Here is a 20,013-nt window from a genome sequence, read left to right on the forward strand (position 1 = left end):
CTTGAAATGACAGGTGTTCTAAAGCGGGTTTACAACTGTTGACCTTCAACAGTTGTAAACCCGCTTCAGAAGAGGCTTTTTTCTTGTTGCAGTGTGTGGCGTACGGTCTGAGCACTGACAAGGGGACCTTCCACTTCTGCAAGCTCTAAAGCAATGCTGCAGCACTCATGCGTCTGTTTTTTTTAATCAGCTTCTGCACCTGGTGCACAGCACAAGGACTTGACTTCTTGATGTAATCAGTTTCAGTGTGTTTAGAGTGATCTTCTAAAAGCCTACGCCATCTTTGTGGAGAGCAACAATTCTAATTCTCAAAAACTAAGAGAGTCTTTACCATGAGGTTCCATGTTGAACATCCAGTGGTCAGTATGAGAGAATTGTACTCAAAGCATCATATTTTAACTGCTCTAATACAAGATACACAAATTTGTATGCAGACAAAAACATGAGCATGATGAATAGGACATGTGGCTTTGCATGGTTACACTACCTACAACTGTTATCACTTAGGGTGTACTCACTTTTGTTGGCAGTTATTTAGACAATAATGGCTGTATCTTGAGTTATTTTCAGAGGACAGTAAATTTGTACTGCTGTACAAACTACATATTGACTACTGTAAAATATATACAGGTTTGATTTCTATAGTATTGTCCCTTGAGGAGATATAAAAATATACTATATATAGGTGTGATGGTCACAGTTCAGTAGTTTGAATTCCAATAACTCATTTTCAAAACTAGGTTTCTTCATCTACCCAAGATGTGGTTCAATATAAGACTCCTGTGAAGTCACCACGCACAAAGCGGCCTCCCCCCCCTGGAACGATTGAATCGATTAACCTGGATGCTGTTCCCCAGTCTGCTCCACGCTTGGACAACACTGCTGCCAAACATAAACTGTCTGTCAAACCCAAAAACCAGCGAGTGTCACGCAAGCATCGCAGATTCACACAGGTAAGATAAAGAATTCTTTGATTCGAGCTGAGGACAGTTGTGAACATCTAGCACACAAAGGGTTTAGGCAGAGATCAAAACACATAAGACACACCATTGGCCAGGTTTAGCAATTAATAACTGAATATTTTCATCATCTGCCACATATACCTGCTATATATATATATATATATATATATATATATATATATATATATATATATATATATATATATATATATATATATATATATATATATATATATATATATATATATATATATATATATATATATATATATATATATATCACAAACAAAATCAGAACACAAATATCCATAAGCACAGTCCAAAATCTAGTGGAACAGCTTCCCAGAAGATTGGAGAGATGTATAAGAGCAAATTGGGACTAAATGTGGAATGCAATGCTCACAAATCACATACCATACTTTTGACCAGGTGACCAATACTTTTGGAAACAAAGTGTAATATATATACTTTCAATCCGGAAATGACCTCTAGGCGTGAGGAGTACACTAAAGCCTTGAGGCCACAACCTCCACAAACAGTGAGGGCAAATGTTTTTTTTGTGATGTCTTTTTTTGCTCAATTCTAGGAGTTTCTGGAGGTGGATATTGAAGCAGCTCTACCAGAAGAGACAGATGTGCAGACCTTTAGAGAAGAAACCGGTGTTTGGAGAGAAGGGCATGTAAGAAGTCACTGGACCAGAGACGATCAAGAGCTTCCTGAAAAGTCAAAGAAGCAGAGACTTCATGAAGGAGAACAGGAGCGTTTGGAGTTCCAAAGAATCCAGGACCAAGAGAAAATGAGAAAAAGAGAAGAAGAAAGACGAGCTGAGGAACTGAGACTAGAACAGCAGATGATGCGCAGAAAACAGGAAGAATGCCAGCGAAGGGAGGAAGAGGAGCAAAGGCAGCGTGAAGAGAAACGAAGGAAGGAAGAGGATGAAAGGAGAAAGAGGGAAGATGAGCAGTGTTTGAGGGAGGTGGAAGAAAGGAAGAGATGTGAGGAAGAAGAGAGACAAAAGAGAGAAGAGGAGAGAAGGAGAGCAGAGGAAAAAGAAGAGAGCAGGAACTTATAGCGGAGCGCATTCGACTGAAGGAGGAGAGGAGAATGAAAGAATTGGACGAGCAGAAACAAAAGAGGAGGAGGAAGAGTCAGAAAAACTAAGGCTTTGGGAGTTAAAGGAAAAGCAGCGCAGAGAAGAAGAAGCTTGCCGTTATGAGGAACAAAGAATGCAACAAGAGGAAGAGGAGGCTGAGATGAAAAGATTAACTGATGAAAAGAAAAGGAAGGAGGAGGATAAAATAAAGAGGCATCAAGAAGAGATAAGAGCTGCTGAGGAGCATTCCTTATCCTCTGATCCAGAGTGGAAGAGAAAAGCAGAGGAGCTACGATGGAGGGAAATGGAAGAGAGGCAAAGACCTTTCACCTTCAAAGTATCCTCGGGTGAAAAGCAAATCCTATTTCAGAAGGTCAATCTAACGCCGGTTACCCCAGTACCTGCTCAGCAGGGTGAAACAGCTGCTGAAATCATTGCAGGACTTCCTGACTCACCAACTTTATCTTCATCCCTGTATGTTCCTCACACTGCTATACTGGTGACTGGAGCGCAGCTGTGTGGTACGGCAGTAAACCTGGATCAGATAAAAGACACAGCCTGTAAGTCTCTGCTTGGTCTCTCTGAGGACAAAAAAGCTTTTGGGACACCAGCAGGGAAAAACAAAACCTCACCCGATCGCAAATCCGGAAAAACCAAATCTTTAAACGAATCTTCTTTATCTGCAGACCAGACTAGTGCTGCTGTTCTGGCAGAGTGGGCCAGTATACGATCCAAGATTTTTAAAGGTGGGTTAGATGCAAAATACCAGGACACCCCAGACAGTGAGGTGCAGAGCAGAACAAAAAGTGAAGACATAAATGAGCCACCATTCTCCCACACCAATCTCAGGAAGACCATGTCAGCAAGTGCTAAGTTTTCTATTACTCCAGCCAGAAAAAAGTTTCCTGACTCAAATAGAAATTCTGAGGTCTTCAATCAAGAAGAGCCAGAAGGAGGTCAGGGGGAATTCCCATCTCCAGAACCTGCTTCTACCCAGCATCTTCGTTCACCTTCCACTGCCAGCAAAGGTCAAAATAAGGCAGGGAAGTTTGTTCGTATCTCTGACAGTACAGAAGAATGCAAGTTTGCCAAAGACCTCCCCTCCTTCCTGGTCCCGAGTTCGCCACATGGATCCCTGAAATCTCCAATGTCTGAAACAGGACTCCTGAGCCCAGTGGACCCAGAGAACTCAAAGAATTATGGGGAACCAAGAGACCAATGTGGTGATGAGAGGCCCTCACCATTTGGTATCAAGCTAAGGAGGACCAACTACTCCCTTCGTTTTCACAGCGAGCAATCTACTGAGAAGAGGAAGAAAAGATATAGTGCAGGGGACAGTTTTGAAGGAGTACCAGTTCCCCTTACATCTACTGACCAACACTCTGACTCTTCTGCAATCTCTGAGAAGACCAGTGTCATAACTCCGCTTAGAGAGAGTGGAAACAAATTCCAAGGAGTACCGAGTGTAGAGTCACGCACCAGGTCTGGTAGAAATGCTTCCTCTTCAGCATGTGACAGACTCAACTCTAAACCCCCAATTTATCAGAAACCAACGACATTTCACAAACCATCTGATGGCGCCACACCTCCACCTTCTCCCCTACCTAAACCGAGTAGAAAGACTTCTGGGGACATGCTCTCCCCAAGATCACATGGGCCAGAATTTGTAGCTTCTGAAGAGCGTACCGATCAAAAGTCAGAGCCATCGGAATCCATGCAGTGTCAGAAAACTGGTCAGGGGGATGATGAGCCAAAAGAAAAGAAGTCCTTTTTTCCATCCATTAGCATCCCATGGAGGGAGAAAACAGACCGGAGGGCTGAACTCATAAGAAAAGGCAAGTATAATCTCACATTAAATACCAGAAGAGTACTGTATATGCCACTTTATCATATATGCGAACACCATAAAGAACATTGTTAAGACAATCAAGTTCTTCCTTCGTGTGACTCGGTTACTGCTCTTCTGTGTCCTTTACAGAAAAACCTTCACTGCAGAGCAGGCATTCTTTGGACAGCTCACGGACACAGGAAAAAGAGACAGGACCATTATGGATCACTCTGGCATTGCAGAAGCAGAAGGGATTTCGAGAACAGCAGCAAAGCAGAGAGGAAAGGAAGAACCAGAGAGAAGCAAAGCTGGCTGAGAAACAAGCCAGGGACAGAGAAAGTGTAAGTACCACTTTTAGCACAAAAACATACTGTAATGTAGAGTACACAATGAAAAATTACCTTTAAAATCTCAGAAGTTATGCCTTTTTATCCTACATGACTTTTTGGTGGATATAAAGGTGTGCACACTACTTGCAGAGATCCCAGGAAAACACTGCCTTCTCAAAAAAATATATTTTCTTAAGAAAAAGAATGGGAGAGCTGCATATCATGTGACTTTGAGACTCAGCAGTTTGGGTTTATTGACATGAAATAAGAGAAAATGATGGTCGAGGGTTTGGATGGGGAATCACAGGGCAGTAAAGATTCTCTGGTCCAAAGACAACTGGTCCTATATAGTGCAAAAGAGCGGTTATTTTTCAATAACGTGAACCACAAGGAATTACATTGAGGTTGTTTTCACTATTAAATGACGTAAAAAAATATATTGATATTTTACATAATATAACAACAATTAAAAAATTGAAAAAGAAAATGACAAAAATTTTAAATGCATTGATCCAACAGAGCTCTCAATCTCCTCTGCACCATTATTACAAATTATATTATGCACACTCTTAACCTATTCTAAACTACAGTGGGGAAAATAATTATTTGATCCCACAGAAATGAACAGTCTAGAATTTTTATGGCAGATTTATTTTAACAGAGAGAGAATAGTAAAAAATAAATAAATAAAAAATATTTTTTAAAGAAAGGTTTTAAATGAATTTGTATTTGATCGAGTGAAGTAAGTATCTGATCCCTGATTTGGGCAAGACCAAAGAGCTGTCGAAGGACGTCAGGGACAAGATTGTAGACTTGCACAAGGCTGGAATGGTAGGGAATCAAAAACTTATTTCACTCAATCAAATACAAATTTATTAAAACAAATCTACCATAAAAATTCTAGACTGTTCATTCATGAGGGGTAAACTAACAAAATCAGCAGGGGATCAAATAATCATTTACCCCACTGTATATTATCATTGTTAGATATGTTCATATATACACCGACCAGGCCTAACTTTATGGCCACTAATCCAGCATTATAACCGCCTGCCTAATATTGTGATGGTCCTCCTTTTGCTTCCAAAACAGTCCTGACCCGTCCAGCATTAACATTACCTCTTCTTCAGCAATTTAAGATATAGGAGCTCGTCTGTTGGATCGGACCACCCAGCCTTCCCTCCCCATGTGCATCTATGAGCATCGGCTGCCCATGACGCCGTCGCCGGTTCACCACTGTTCCTCCCTTGGAGCATTTTTGTAAGATACTGACCACTGCAGACCAGGAACATCCCACAAGGGCTGCAGTTTTGGAGTTGCTCTGACCTAGTCGTCTAGCCATTACAATTTGGCCCTCGACAAATTCCCTCAAATCCTTATGTTTGCCAATTTTTTCTGCTTTTAACACGTCAACTTTGAGGACAAACTGCTCACTTGCTGCCTGATAAATCCCACCCACTAACAATTGCCATGATAAAGAGATAACGAAATGTCATAATCCTTTCCCTGGTAAGAAGGGAAAAAGTAAATAGCAAATATTAAATTTGGATCCAATGTATGTCACCACTGGCTGCCAAATAAAGAAAAACACTTGACACCAAAGAAATATTCTTAGTCTTTGATATTGTTCTTGCTCTTCCACACAAATAGGTGTGTCTATTACAGAAATTGGATTTACTACCCATCAAAGCATATGAATTTCCTGTAAGGCTCTAATTGGTTATTTCTCATCACTGTCCCAGCTGGGTGGTTTTGCACTGTGTACATTTTTTTGCCCCTGAGAACACCAAATGTGCTTAAAATGATTGGCACCTGGGAATAATCCTGTTATGTGCACCTCAAAGAATGTTGACGGGTATAACAGAATGGGAAAAATCTGAGGATTTGTGTTACAGGCTGGAATAGTGAGTCCTACAGAGGGTAAGGGGAATGGAAACTCCGGTACTCCTAAGGCACAAACTCCAGAGGAGAACAAGAGACCAGACACTTTACTGACTCGCTTTGAACGTCGTGACAACTTAAAGAAAGCCAACACCCTGCCCACTTCTGTTACAGGTGCAGTTTTTTTTTTTTTTTTGACGTCCAGGGCAAAGTGAAATTTAATTGAAGAAAAAAAAAGCTAAATCATTAACATTGGTCTATTGTTGGTCTTTTTTCTCAGTTGAGATAGCGGACTCAACCCCATCACCCCCAGCAGCAAAGGATATAACAAAGCGCTTCCCACCGAGTGACACTCCACAGGTTTCCACTGAACCAGCATGGCTTGCTCTTGCCAAGCGTAAGGCCAAAGCCTGGAGTGACTGTCCACAGATCATCAAGTGATATGCTACTTTTGACTATTTTAACAAACCAAAAGAAGAAAAAAAAAAAAAAAAAAGAGAGAAGGGAATCAAGCTTCTATTCAGCTGTGTCATTTACAGGGCATTTCACCATTCTTGTGACCTTTCAAAAAATACCATATTTATTACCCAACACTTCTCATTTGTTTTTTTTGTGGTGCCATTTTCACCTCACCGCACAGGTAGCAAGAAGCACGGATTAACCATAAGTAAAAGATCAACACACTTGTAACAGTATGTAAAATGGTCCAGAACGACGTGTTCAAATGTACCGTTGTCCGAAATTCAATTTAGGATTCGAGGGACAGATATGAAAAGCGAAGCAAAGTTTTCAATCTAACTTGAGGATTGTTTTTACTTTGTATTTTTTGCATTGAATTAAAAAAAAATCAAGTCAGAACCAGGGAGATCTAAACCCAGCAGATATATAGCTAGCAAACCATTTGTCCGAATATATGAGGCATGCGTAGTATACGATGAAATCTTACTAGAACACATCTAGAAATCTTACAGAACTCCGTTGCACAGTAGGTGTTTACAGAACTTACTCACTTCACCCCTGATCTGCATGAGAACTTCAGAACTGGTTACTGTTTTTGTATTTTCTTTTTTAGTCTAGACACTAGTCAAAACAACAACAAACATCAAATTGCCTGAACACATATTGACATATATGGACATATTCTTTAACAAAAAAAAGATTTGGGGTGTGGGAATATTAACTTTTGCTTTTTCAGCCAAGATTTTCACTGTGTGACAAATGACTGCTGTCAATTAAAGCGGTCACTGATACATTAACTTACCGATGACAGTCACTGTGTTTACTTATGTAAATAACTTACACAGTAAATGTTCTTAACGACGCTTCCACCATATTGAATCCATCCCCACGGAAATCCGTTCACCGATTGTTACTCAGCTACCTGCTTCTTGCAGTGTTTATGCCCTCCAGTTTCTTTGGAAATAGCTGTCTGGATCACAGATTGCTTGCTTGCTGTAATAGAGACACTGTTATCCTATAGCTTGTCTTAGCTCTTCTTGTATTAGACATTACAAAACAAGTCAGTGGGAAATCAGTGCTTAAAAAAAAAAACATCCTGCTTGGTGGGGGATTAACCAATGCCCTTATTCTCAGAAATAAAAAAAAAGCTTGGAAGTAACAATTAGAAACACCAAGCCCCTCTCCTTAACGTAACGATTTTGTATGTAATGTATGTAGGTATCTATGTACAGAGGTGGACTGAACTGCACTGTGTTCCTTTACAGATCTGTCGCTTCGTTTTTAATTTGGTCGTGTGCAATCGTGTAGTGTCAAAACGCTGTTGTATGTAACATTGAAATAAAAGCGGTTTGTTGGTAATGGCGCACTCTTTTTATTTTCACCATCTACAAAAGTTCTCGTGATAAAACAATTGAAAACAGAAAGTTGTACGTTTCCTGCTACAGGAAAAAATTTCACAATATATTATTATTTAAAAACATCCACTGAACTTAATACAGGACATAAGGATAACGTGTTACTATAATTTTTGACTATTTTACGCATTATATACATATTTACACCAAGTAAAAACATTGAATACACTGTACTTAAAGATGCTTTAGATATTCCTTCCTGCCAGTGAGTTCCATGCAGTACACGTAGTTGTTCCGACATCCCACGACTACAGTGCGGCCCCACACGACAGGAGAGGAAAACAGCTCTCCGGGTAAGAAGAATGAGGTTTCCAGAGTTCCCCGTTCCCCATCTAATATCCACAGTGTTCCATCAGTTGAAGCTATGGCCACCAGGGTTTTTATGCCCCAGGGAGCACCATCAAAAACAAATGGACTGGAATACACTTTGCCTGTGGTTTGAAAGCGCCACAGTAAAGCTCCATTAGCGGAATTGATGCAGTATACGGTGCTGTCATGGGACCCACAAAATACAGCTTGACAAGCAACAGTGCAACACTCAGATGCTACAGATTCTGTTCTCTGATTGGTTGAAGGTGGCAGTGAGGCCAGGCATGGTGACGAGAAGACGGGTCCACTGGTGAGAAAATTCCATAACTACAAAAAAAATGGATGAATAGGTTTTAAAAAAAATGTCATCTTCATAGACTCTGTCCAGACTACCAAAACAAAACTCAAGTATAATGAGGCATATAATAACCTTTCTATACTCTTTTGAAATTGTTTTTATATTTATTGAGTGGCATAACAGGCATAACATTATGACATTATGAGCACCTGTTTGTGGGTGATATTTATTAGGCGACAAGTGAACATTGTGTCCCCAAAGTTGACGTGTAAAAAGCAGGAAAAATGGGCAACTGTAAGGATTTGAGCGAGTTTGACGAGGGCCAAATTGTGAAGGCTGGACTGCAGCTCTTGTAAGTGGTCCAAGGAAAGAACGGTTGTGACCCAGCGACATTGATGCATGTGTGGAGCGAAGGCTGGCCCGTGTGGCTGGACCATCCAACGGACGAGCTCCTGTAGCTCAAATTGCTGGAGAAGTTAATGCTGGTTCTGATAAAAAGGTGTCATAATGCACAACAGAGACCAGTCAATATTAGGCAGGTGGTCATAATGTTATGCCTGAACGGTGTTCATGTGACAAGCGTCAGCCTCTTTTTCCCCCCCATTTACTAAACCCATTCCCTGTATCTTTTCTTACCACATTTCCATCATGGGTTAATGCAGTGATGTGTCCATTCACTGAACCGATGCAGACACAGGAGTCCGAACAGGAAGGAGAGGAGAAAAATGGAACATCAGTGGAATATGTCCACAAGAGTTCACCACTGTCCTATACAGAAAAATAAAAAAAATAAAATCAGAAATATGATTTCTGCAATGAGACAAAATTTTAACAAGTTAATACATCCCATAATAAATCAGCATAATTGTTTTTTTAAATATGTAAGAAGTAAGTTGCATAATTGCTTTATGTACACTTTATAGACAAATGTTTGTGAACACCTGACCATAAGATTCTTATATATTCGCTTTTGAACATCCCATTCCATATTTAACAACTATTTGCAGTTATAATAATCTCCACTCTTCTGGGAAGATGTTCCGTTAGATTTTGGAGTGTGCTTGTGGAGATTTGTGTTCATTTAGTCACAAGGGTGTTAGTACTGTCAGGTACTGATGTAGGTGACATAAGAAGGCTTTGGGTGTAGTCAGCGTTCACATTCATCCCAAAGGTGTTTAATAGGGTTGAGATCAGAGCTCTATAGCAGAAGATTTCAACTCCAAACCATGTATACTATATCTTCATGAAGCTGGTTTTGTGCACAGGAGCATTATCATGCTGGACTAGGTTTGTGTCTCCTAGTTCAATTGCAGGGAAAACCGCATGCTACTGCATTCAAATTCATCCATGTGTGCATCCAACTTTTAAAAAAGACCCCCATACGGCTGGAAAAGACAGGTGTCACAATACTTTTGTCCATATAGTCTTGAAAGAAGGGTAAATAATCACCGGGTTGAGACAATGTAGCTGCCCTCTTAGTGTGGCTGTGTATAGGCGCCTGGGAGAGGAGTGGACACAGGGGGAAGAAAACACTGCACCACCTCCACAATAGTATTTCCACACGCATCGCTTTACCTGAAACACACACACACACAAACAGTGGTATGTCCATCACTAATTGTACATCGTTATATTAAACCAATTGGTATTTCAAAACATTAATATTTACTTAAATGTAACAGGTTTTAAATAGATGATAGAAATCTTTACCAGGGGTTCTAATGCGTAGACATGTCCATCGTGGGAACCAACGATAACCAGGCCAGTGTGAGGGTCAACAACAGGAGAACTCTTCACTGAATCTTCCGTCTTAAACACCCAGCATGTCTCCCCAGAGTCCACGCTTAGAAAATACACCTGCCTATCATAACACCCTGAGAACAGAGGTTCCGATAAAAACCTAATTAAGAAATCAACAAAATTCAACAAAATGGGGGGGAAAAACACCCCTATAAATATGCTTCAGTATAAATACAGATACCAAATTGTGGTTGTTACTAAAACATGTTTCACACTGACAAAGACCATACTTTATTTGATAAATTTTTTAATTCAATATAAAGATTTAGATCTAACCAATGATTTATTATGTGCATTAAAATGTATTAGGTGCCCTGTTACAGATAAGCAGCGCACATGTCGCGGGCCTGTCCGGAGACTGATAATCAAGATGGCAGACAACAGTGTTAGTGCATGCATGGAACAGAGTGTGGTGATGAATTTCCTTGTGAACGACAGCGTAAAACCTGCGAATATCTACAGAAGACTTCAAGCTCAGTACGGAAATGAGACCCTCAGCCGCAGTGAGACATTTGAATGGTGTAAATGTTTCAAAAGTGGCTGTACTGACAAATCTTTCTATGCTGAATCTTTTTGGGTTTTAGTTAAACACTGGGATAAATGCAGCAGGGGAGTATGTTGGAAAATAAATGCAGTATCCACTCCTTAAAATTCATTCTTTTCTTTTATAAAAAAAAGTCCCGGTTTGACCCCTCGTACAAAGTAATAGACCGAAAAGCCTTGCGTTTTGCATTACTAACCTAGTGCCACCAGTGTACCACATTGAGTAACAGCAGCAGAAGATTCCAGTCGGTCCCCTAGTACACGCTCCCACACCACCTCTCCGTTTCTCAGGTCCAGAGCCTGCAGTCTGTGCGAGTGAGAGCCAATAAACACCATGTCTCGCTCAAGACCAACCAACAGCACCGGTGAAGCATCCACACATCTACCCGTGTCCGAACTCCAGCAGACCTGCAGGCATAGGGGTTGGTGGTTTTCTTGTGAAGTATCACCACTTCCTGCATTACACTTCAGACTTTGACCATCTCCAAATGGAATATCTCTGTTAATGTCAGTGATGGAACTGTTTATGGCTTCTTTGTTTATAAATAATGAGACAAGTTCTGCACTCGGATAGCTCTCTTGCATCTTGTCCTTTTTGTCGCTGGCTCCTTTCGGATCTGCAAGGTTTTGCCCTCGGTTTGGAAAATAATCCCAAAATACAACATTTCCAGCTTTACGCACTACCACAAATCTCACACTGCTCCTCTCAGGTGGCAAAATCCTATCAGGGTCAAATTCAGATTCAGGGTCCACGTCTGTGCGGGACCTCTTAGAAATAGCATCGTATGCAGAATCTTGAGGTTGTCTCTTGCCTGATGTCTTTAAAGGATTCTCGGAGGTTGCTGTGATGTGTTTCAGTAGGTCAGAAAATGAGCCATCGAGGATGACCTCCAGAAGACCAGAGGACGCTGTTTCTATAGTAGCAGTGATGTAATCAAAAAGTCGAAGTGCCTGCAGAGAATCCCCACCACTTAACATGAAGTGTGCATCGTCTCCAATGTATCTGTCGTCACAAAGACCTAGACATTGCTAACACACAAACACACACACTGTTTTTTGTCATACATATGTCATAATGTGCAAGTTTAATCTGTATTAATCATATCAATGACACAAACAGCTTCTGATTATTGAGCAGGCCTCTAGAGGCCGCTCTCAAACTGTATAACACAACCCGGAAAAACTATTGGTATGAATCAGTCAACCTATAGTGTGAATCAATACAAGTCATTAGACTGATCAGTATAGTTGTACAGTATCAGCTGTATGGACTTGTACCAGCCCTGTGTATTCTGCCTGCTCAGACACATCATTTACATCATAAACTCAAAACAAATAGCTGGGAATCGGTTACTGGTCTGATAGGTTTGTGATTATGTGATATGTGTTAGGTAGGTAGGGGTGTGTCTTATGGTGACTGGTTTGTGAAGAGATTTGAAAAGATAATGGCAGATGCAGCACAACTATACTTTATTTTGATGCACTATATAGGTTTGGGGGCCGATAATGTTTGTGTGTTGCTGTGAGCAAAACAAAGCCAATGCCATTGAGGAAATCTTCATTATTGAAAGTCTTGTAAATCACCTTCCATGCTGCCTGTAGTCTTTCTCTCAGGATGTCTGTGTCTCCCAAGATAGTGTACTTTCCACTACCCTCTTTGTGTCCCTCATACATCCTCATTAACTTCTCCATGGCCACTTTCCCTATTGAATTATAAACAGGTAAGAGAGAGAAATGATACTGAGGATTATTGAGGATCGATACAACACTGGAACAAAGTCACAACTTTTTACAAGTTGTAAGGGGTCATGCTTTCTTTCCTGTAATGCATGTTCAGGACTAGAGGTCGACCAATTAATTGGTTTGCCAGTAAAATTGCACCGATAGTCGATTGCTGGAACTATCAGCTATCTGCAAAAATCCATACCGATAGTTTTTCCGGCTTGTGTCATACAGTACAAGAGCAGACTCTATAGGCGAATCACTGATCCTACATGCAATTTAGAAGTTTTTTCTTTTTGGGTGTAACGGTTTTCATTTGTTTGAAGTGTTATTTTTTTGTTTCATTTTACATGCATGTCAATTATTTACCTCAATATTTATTAACATTTTCATGAATAAGTACTGTATTTGGAATTTTTTTTTGTAACAAAGTTCAGTACTATTTTACATGAAGTGTTGTAGTTTTTTTTTATCCAGTATCCATTTTAAAAACGGTTGATTATTCGATTATGGGCAAGTACGATCCAACCTAGCTATCAATATTTGTAAAATCCACTATCGTTCGACCTCTAATTTGGGACTGCTGATTTCTGATAACACAAGGAAAGAAATCACAACGTACCATGATTAGTGAGTGGCAGGGCAGGAATCAGTAATACAGTATCTGGAATGCTATGACTGGGCACAAGCTGAGACAGTCCTTGAAGCACTTCTCTCTCCAGAGCTCTGGAGGAAACACACAAGTCCTCGGAGTCTTTAGAGGAGCTGAGTGGAACGTGTTGTTCTTGGTTGCCATTGTGTTCTGAAGATGTGGGTCTGGTGCCAACTGTGGGCACCACAAAAGCAAGCAATCGATTGCTCTCATGCAGACCCACCACACCAGCTTCTACCTGAGGCAAACTTTCCATGGCCTGGCAGAGCCAGATAGGACAAACAAGACAAAACACAACCAGAAGATCAGACAGAAATGATGGAAACTTTCCAGGGAAGCTCAGAATCTGTAGTATATACAGAGATGTTCTTAGCATCACTAACCCATGTAAGCTGCATAATGGAAGACACAACTACCTGTTGTAAGGCATCCAGGTGTAGGACTTGACCATGCCGTTTGACCAGGCGGTCCTTCCTACCCAAGTAATAGAGGTGCGAGTTCTGCACCTGCACCCAGTCTCCTGTAGCACGCATCACTCTTTTGCCGGTAGTCGTCACTGTCTCATCATCTAGCAAGCATACCCTCTCCTGACCACCTACAATACAGTTTATGAATGAGTGGTGATGAGTAAAAGCGAAGAAGAGAGTCATAGGCAGGTAAAACAATTAGAATTCAAAGGTGTTTTTCTGTCAACTTGCATAATTCTTCATTTTGCCAAACTGTATACCTGAAATACCCTTGAAATTTACTTTGAACTAAAATAAAGATAACAAAAAAAATTGATATAAAAAGACATTTGACCTTGCTGAACAGTAGCAAATTAAATCATTTCATCTGCTGCTTACAATAATAATTCTATATAAAGCCAAAAACAGTAGCAGAGACATAAAAAAAATAACTGTACACATTTTTAGCACTTGAGTATATAAAATAGTATTCAACAACTTTTAAAGATGATCACAAGTATATATGTGGTCTGCTGTATGATCCATGTCAGATGTTGCCCATTTACATTTATATACTTTCAACTCATACTTTTCTTTCTTACAAAAAAAAAAATCATAAAATACCCCAATCCATTAAACAGACAATTATGTAGCATGTGAAAGCATGTGACAACAAAATAAAATGATTGACCAGTTATGTGTTAGAAAGACCAAATTATTTTACCAGCTATTATTATCGTTATTATTATTACCTATGAAGACCTGTCCCTCTCCTTCAGTGACCAGTTGTCCATTCTCATCTCTCACTTCCACAGTAGTGTCCATGAGCGATTCCCCCAGAGGCACAGACCCTCGCTCCCTTTTATACAACACAACGATGCAATTCACTTAGGTTTCTGCTTGTGTAACAATTCAATCTGCTCACGCTTATTTAATAAATGTCAGAATTCACATGAATTACTCACATATGCTCAGAGGAGAGGAGATCGTCTGGGATTTTGTAGTAACACGCCCAGCAAGAAACCTCCGTGGTACCGTAGAGATTATAAATTTCTGTCTTGTTACCCGCTTGCTTCCAGCTATTGAGTACAAATAGCGATGGACACACTTCTCCTCCCAAAGCCAACACTCGCAATAAGGAGCCTGCACTGAGTACCTCCTCCTGTAGGACACGTTCCCCAAAGCGCCTCAGCAGAGTCGGGGTGGCCTGATCACCAAACAAAACGAAATGAGAATTTAATCGTGTAAATCCAGTTGTGTTTCAAAATGATTAACCGTTGAAAAAAACGAGTCTGTCAATAATGTCAAGAGAGCAAGATAAAAATTATAGCGCTAATGTTGTAAACATTACTACACAGCCTATTAATAATAGACCATTTTTAAACAGAGCAACAATAATAATACAAAAAAAAGAATTGAGGTCATATAAATATTTTTGAGATCAGCTCTGCACCTAGCTCTGTCTCTTTCACCGAATGCCCTCCCTCAGATGCCTTAAAACCTGGCAGAGGAACTCACTATTGATGGTCTGGCCCCTCGATACACATTGCAGCGAATGTCGAAAAAGCATTGAATTGAATGAAGAGCATGCAATTGGTCGAGCTGCGGACCTGCCTTGCATTTTTAGGTCATGGAGATGATGTGCAAAGATGGAGATGACTGTGAAGACTGTTTCTTTGTCTCAGGGTTGTTTCCAAGATATTTGGGGGTTAAGCTCGTTAAAGGTCTTCCTGATCTCTTGTTGTCTTTCAGTTATTTTCTTCCGCTCTTGAAGCACACATGATATTCAAAACACCTCAGACGACTTGTTACAGCATCGCTGTAAGACTTACCAAATCATGTCAAACGTCTCTGTGGCAGATTTGTCCAGTTACAAAACTACTTTCAAAACTTTTTTTTTTATAACATCTCGCAATAATGATAATGGTATTGTAATAAAAGGTCAATGCCCATGCTAATACGCTGCCTCTATGTTTAACATATGATGTGGTAAGATTTGGATCATAAGCCCTTCCTATTCTTCTCCATATGCTTTCTTCATATGATTCAGCTCCAATTTAATCTTGGTTTCCTTTTTTCAAACTAACTTGTTCCAAAACTGGTGACACTTTGTTAGATGTTATCTTGCAAAAACTTCTGTTCTTTAGTGTTACCAGTGGTTTCATCTTGAGATAAACCCTCTCTATTCACATGCACAAATGCATCTTCACTGTAGAATTTAAAAATAGTATGCCTCCAGATTCCTGACTTGGATAGATTCCTTCACCAAGGAAAATAATTATCTAATCATTTTCCTATTCCTCATTTCTTTTATCTCTCCAATAGGTCTATTTTTTTTATTTAATTTTTTTGAATACAGCCTCCTTTAATTACATGCTTTTTGCACTGCGTTGTGAGAATTCACATGAACAACTACCAAATTTAAATTCAGTACATGAAATCAATGCCATGCCCTTAATCTCCTTAATCCTCCATGGAAAAAAGGAGGTAAAGAGCAATCACTCTGCAGTAATACCTGTAATTAAAAAAGGTATAATGCAGTATTTTTGTTAAACCTCGTTATATAAAGCTGAAATTCTACATTATTCAACAACTGCATCTTTAGTTGCTTTATTTCACATCCATTGGTGGTGTTGAGGAAATTAATTGTGTCTCTTAAATAACATGTGAAGCTGTCTGTAAACTTTACTACATTTCCAATGAAGTGTTTTTGTGTGTAAAGATTTCAACTATTAAGTGCACCACATGAAGTTTAGAAGTTGAAGGGAAATATATCACATGTGTATTGACATCAGTGGGCACGCAATCAATCCTGGAATAGAAAATAAATCTTTGGAGAGATCAACTGAGGTGTTTTATTTTAATTGGCCACTTATCCATTCCTTGTGGGCATTTACCTGTAAAATAGTGGTGGAGTTTCTTCTAAACAACACATTGGCTAGTCTAGCGGGCATCCTTCTGACAGCGGTGGGAACCATCAGTAGACAAGCTCCAGAAGACAGGGCCAGAAACATCTCCACCACTGAGGGGTCAAAGGTTAAAGGTGATGCGAGAAACACGACATCGTCTGGTGTCATCTGAAATAAAGAGCTGAAGAAATCATAATTTAAGCAGATCATTGCTCATTGTACATTTTTACAAGCTTTAAGATCAGATTAAACACTAAAAGTCCCTAACAAAACATATAATTCGCAGAGGTCGACCGATTCATCAGCTTTGCCGATTAATTTGCCCCGATGGTTGATTGCTTGAACTGTTCGCTATCGGCATAAATCCATACCGATAGTTTTTCCGGGTTGCATCTGCACTGGAGCAGCTGAGAAGGTCTGCTCTCTTTATACAGTACGAGAGCAGCCTCTAGAGGCGAATCACTGAAGCCACGTGCTTTGTTTTGACACGTGATACTGCATGCTGTACCTCATTAACTGGCCAAAAAAAACCAATATACAATAATTTAACTTTAGTTAATGTTACAAAGGGAATCTTACTTTAAAGCGTTATCGTTTCACATAAATTAAAACAGTCATGCTTAAAATGCCCATCTTTTAATGTCTACACAATGTCCAGAGCATTCAAATTACATTTATTTTTGGTTCTGTGATAAAAGTTCAGTACATAGTTCAATCCAACTAGCAATGGTTATCAATAAAATCCACCCGGTCAATCTCTAATAGTTATTGACTAACGTGCATACTTATAAATCTTTTTTTTCTTGGTAGTGATGTGAATTTCTATATAAAAATCTCTCCACTTGTTCTAGAAGATGTTAAATACAAAGCAAAGCAAACTCACCTGAGATGTAATATATTAGGCACAATGCACTTGTGTGGAACTTTAACTATTTTAGGAATCCCTGTCGTTCCAGATGTGTGCAGAACGTACGCCAACTCTGCTGCCCGGTGTTCCTTTCCGAGATCGTCAGCACCGGGATTCAGCTTTTCCTCTTGCTCTGAATTTAATGTCCGGTTATCTTCCGACGGCTGTCCTGCACTTGCTTCAGACGACATCCTGGTATTTTTGTCAAGCTTTACTAAAGTAAGCTCATGGGCTGACAAGACTGCAGACACTTCAAATGACAGAAAATCAGAGAAGGCACTTTGGAATTGCTAAAAAAAAAAAGGAAGAAAAGCCTTAAAATTGTGGACATTAAAAACATTACATAAGAGTGTTGATCTAACTTTTATTTGAATGTTTTACCCAATGTCCAATATCCAATACATGTATTTTGTCTATATTAAGCACTCACATAAGCTACAGTACATGTTTTTGTTGCATCTTGTCCAAAGTTTAGCATTTGATAGCATTATATAAATGATGAGCTAATCCATAATACACAACACAGCTATTACACTACAGTAAAGGAGTTGCAGCGAGAACTGAGAGGTCATAAAAACGAAAAACCTCCCAAAAATAAGCACCAAGTCCCTTTTCATGTCCAACTGTATCCTGAACACCAAAAGCACTGAGAGCTTTAGAGATCGCTCTCTTTCAGTCCACTTTAATAGAAGTGATGATGGTTTATATAAAGTCCCAATGAAGGACCTTGAAACCATTATTTAATGTGTCATAATTACATTTACTGTAACAGAAATGTGGTACCTCCCCATTTTTATACTCAATAGTATACAATCAAGTGTTTTATATGTTAACAGTGGGACGCTTCAGTTTCTACGGAGCGTTCGATTAGAGAGAATGAAAAGCTCTCATGAAAACCTAAAATGCAGAATGATGTCATAAAAAACGTTGATCCCTATTATTCAATGAGAGAGTGTACATTTTGAATGCAGAAGTTTGTTAATTGTTTTAAAGCACACAAAGGCGTATAATTGATAATCCATTTAGATTTCATTGAAATGAATTGCATGTAAAAGGAAATCACTCTAAATACATTTCATGGTAGTTTCCATGTAGTTAATTATGCTTCCAAATGCACTGTGAAATCATATGTCTAAAAAGAGACTGGGTACCTGCAGCAAATTGCTCTGTATCAAGCAGAACTTCAAATGACATCTGTCCATTATTCTCATGGTAAGCCCAGGCGGTGAGACTGGATCCAGAGGAACATATGCAGAAGGCACCTGCAGGACACTGACCAGTGAAATGACAGTGACTATATCAATAATGTGATATGGATGCAACAAGGAAACACAGGTCAGTATTGCTGTTGTTTTAAACCTCTACTATATGACAAAAAGTATGTAAACACCTGACCAATCACATTAATGTGTGCTTGTTGAACACCATATTCCAAATTTCGTTCCTGTTTCTTGCTTTTCAAAGCTTCACACATCTGGGGGAGCACTTTATAGATTTGTAAAGCATGTGTGATCATTCAGTCAAGAGCATTTGTGAGGTGTTTGGTAAAAAGATCTGGGGTTCAGTCGTTGGATTGAGGTCACACCACGTCTATATGGAGCTCGATTTGAGCACAGAGGACTTGTCATGCAAGAACATGACCTTTCAATGTAGAAAAATTAAATAAATTTGGTCCATTCAGCGCTTACATCTTTGCAGCAACTGTCTACGGAAAGACCACAGTGTCTTAGCAGGTGTCTACATAATTTTGTTCATTGAAGAGACAGTGATTGAATCTAAAACGTTAAAGAAGGTGATCTGGGGTACAGTAGTGGGACTGGGTCACATCATTGGCTATATGGAGCTCGTTATGTGCACAGGGTCAGTGTCATGCTGAAACATCAACTTGAAATGCAATTGATATCATTCAGTGCTTCCAACCTTTTTAGCAACAGTCTGGAGAAAGACCACGTCTTGGCAGGTGTCTGCTTTAAACATTTTTGTCTATATATATTCTATCAGACACACGTACATACCCAAAGATCCAGACCGGAAGGAGGATGCTCACATCGCAGAACACACCGATAGCCTGTTCTTTCTGTCCTACTGCTTCCTGCAGGTGTTTGCAGAGCTCGGTTCCTAAAGCCAGAAGCTCATCATAGGTCAGACGGGTGGCAGGCGCCGCGCCGGTGTCGAAAACGGCAGCAGTTTTAGCGCCGTGATTGGCAGCAGCCTCGAGCACCATCGTGTGCAAAGTCTTCATGATCACGCTGCTCTTTTCATCCAGCGATATCAGATCTGTTCTATTTACAGCAGGAACCCAGGACATGAACGTGCACCCACTGCGTCGCGCGAAAATGACGTAGTGGTGCCGTGTCGTCCGGTCAGCCAATCGGGACAGACTATGATACACCGAGGGGAAATTTGAAAAATGTTCAGCGGTTGATGTTAAACTGCTTCAGAAAACTCGCGGGTTGGGAA

General features: G+C 39.9%; 2 protein-coding genes across 6 annotated transcripts in view; one reads left to right on the plus strand and one right to left on the minus strand.

Annotated features, from left to right (window-relative positions):
• cracd (capping protein inhibiting regulator of actin dynamics) overlaps positions 1 to 7,911 on the plus strand; it is a 40,814-nt gene extending 32,903 nt beyond the window's left edge. Inside the window, 7 exon segments of the mRNA XM_046836667.1 lie at positions 741 to 953; positions 1,549 to 2,028; positions 2,031 to 2,091; positions 2,094 to 3,890; positions 4,034 to 4,224; positions 6,108 to 6,267; positions 6,374 to 7,911. Of these exon segments, the coding sequence (XP_046692623.1) occupies positions 741 to 953; positions 1,549 to 2,028; positions 2,031 to 2,091; positions 2,094 to 3,890; positions 4,034 to 4,224; positions 6,108 to 6,267; positions 6,374 to 6,534 (3,063 nt within the window). The 3' untranslated portion in view covers positions 6,535 to 7,911.
• On the minus strand, positions 7,901 to 19,909 carry aasdh (aminoadipate-semialdehyde dehydrogenase). 5 transcript variants are annotated; one of them, XM_046836665.1, is made up of 14 exons: positions 19,569 to 19,909; positions 18,705 to 18,825; positions 17,530 to 17,843; positions 16,635 to 16,827; positions 14,703 to 14,944; positions 14,490 to 14,596; positions 13,708 to 13,886; positions 13,262 to 13,550; positions 12,502 to 12,620; positions 11,115 to 11,325; positions 10,285 to 10,448; positions 10,024 to 10,149; positions 9,211 to 9,342; positions 7,901 to 8,603 (listed from the first exon to the last, which is right to left on the minus strand). In XM_046836665.1, exons 1-14 carry the CDS (start codon positions 19,859 to 19,861, stop codon positions 8,142 to 8,144), a joined length of 2,952 nt encoding a protein of 983 aa, XP_046692621.1. In that variant the 5' UTR covers positions 19,862 to 19,909; the 3' UTR covers positions 7,901 to 8,141. The 5 variants fall into 5 exon arrangements, 4 of the variants coding, with proteins under 4 accessions (XP_046692621.1, XP_046692618.1, XP_046692617.1 ...); XM_046836662.1 differs by having other exon boundaries at positions 11,115 to 11,868; XM_046836661.1 differs by having other exon boundaries at positions 11,115 to 11,946.
• Positions 19,910 to 20,013: the final 104 nt, after the last annotated feature.

This window comes from Silurus meridionalis, chromosome 23, assembly GCF_014805685.1.
Source record: "Silurus meridionalis isolate SWU-2019-XX chromosome 23, ASM1480568v1, whole genome shotgun sequence".
In the NCBI taxonomy this organism is placed as follows: Eukaryota; Metazoa; Chordata; class Actinopteri; order Siluriformes; family Siluridae; genus Silurus; species Silurus meridionalis.

What these genes read in the sequence shown, in the direction of transcription:
- aasdh (XM_046836661.1), bottom strand. Translation starts at nt 19,861, where the DNA reads ATGTCCTGGGTTCCTGCTGTAAATAGAACAGATCTGATATCGCTGGAT. An exon ending in TGGTACACTGGTGGCACTAG is followed by an intron (nt 10,449 to 11,114) that starts GTTAGTAATGCA and finishes CTCTGTTCTCAG; the next exon opens with GGTGTTATGATAGGCAGGTG. An exon ending in TAACCCATGATGGAAATGTG is followed by an intron (nt 8,604 to 9,210) that starts GTAAGAAAAGAT and finishes TTTTTTTTGTAG; the next exon opens with TTATGGAATTTTCTCACCAG.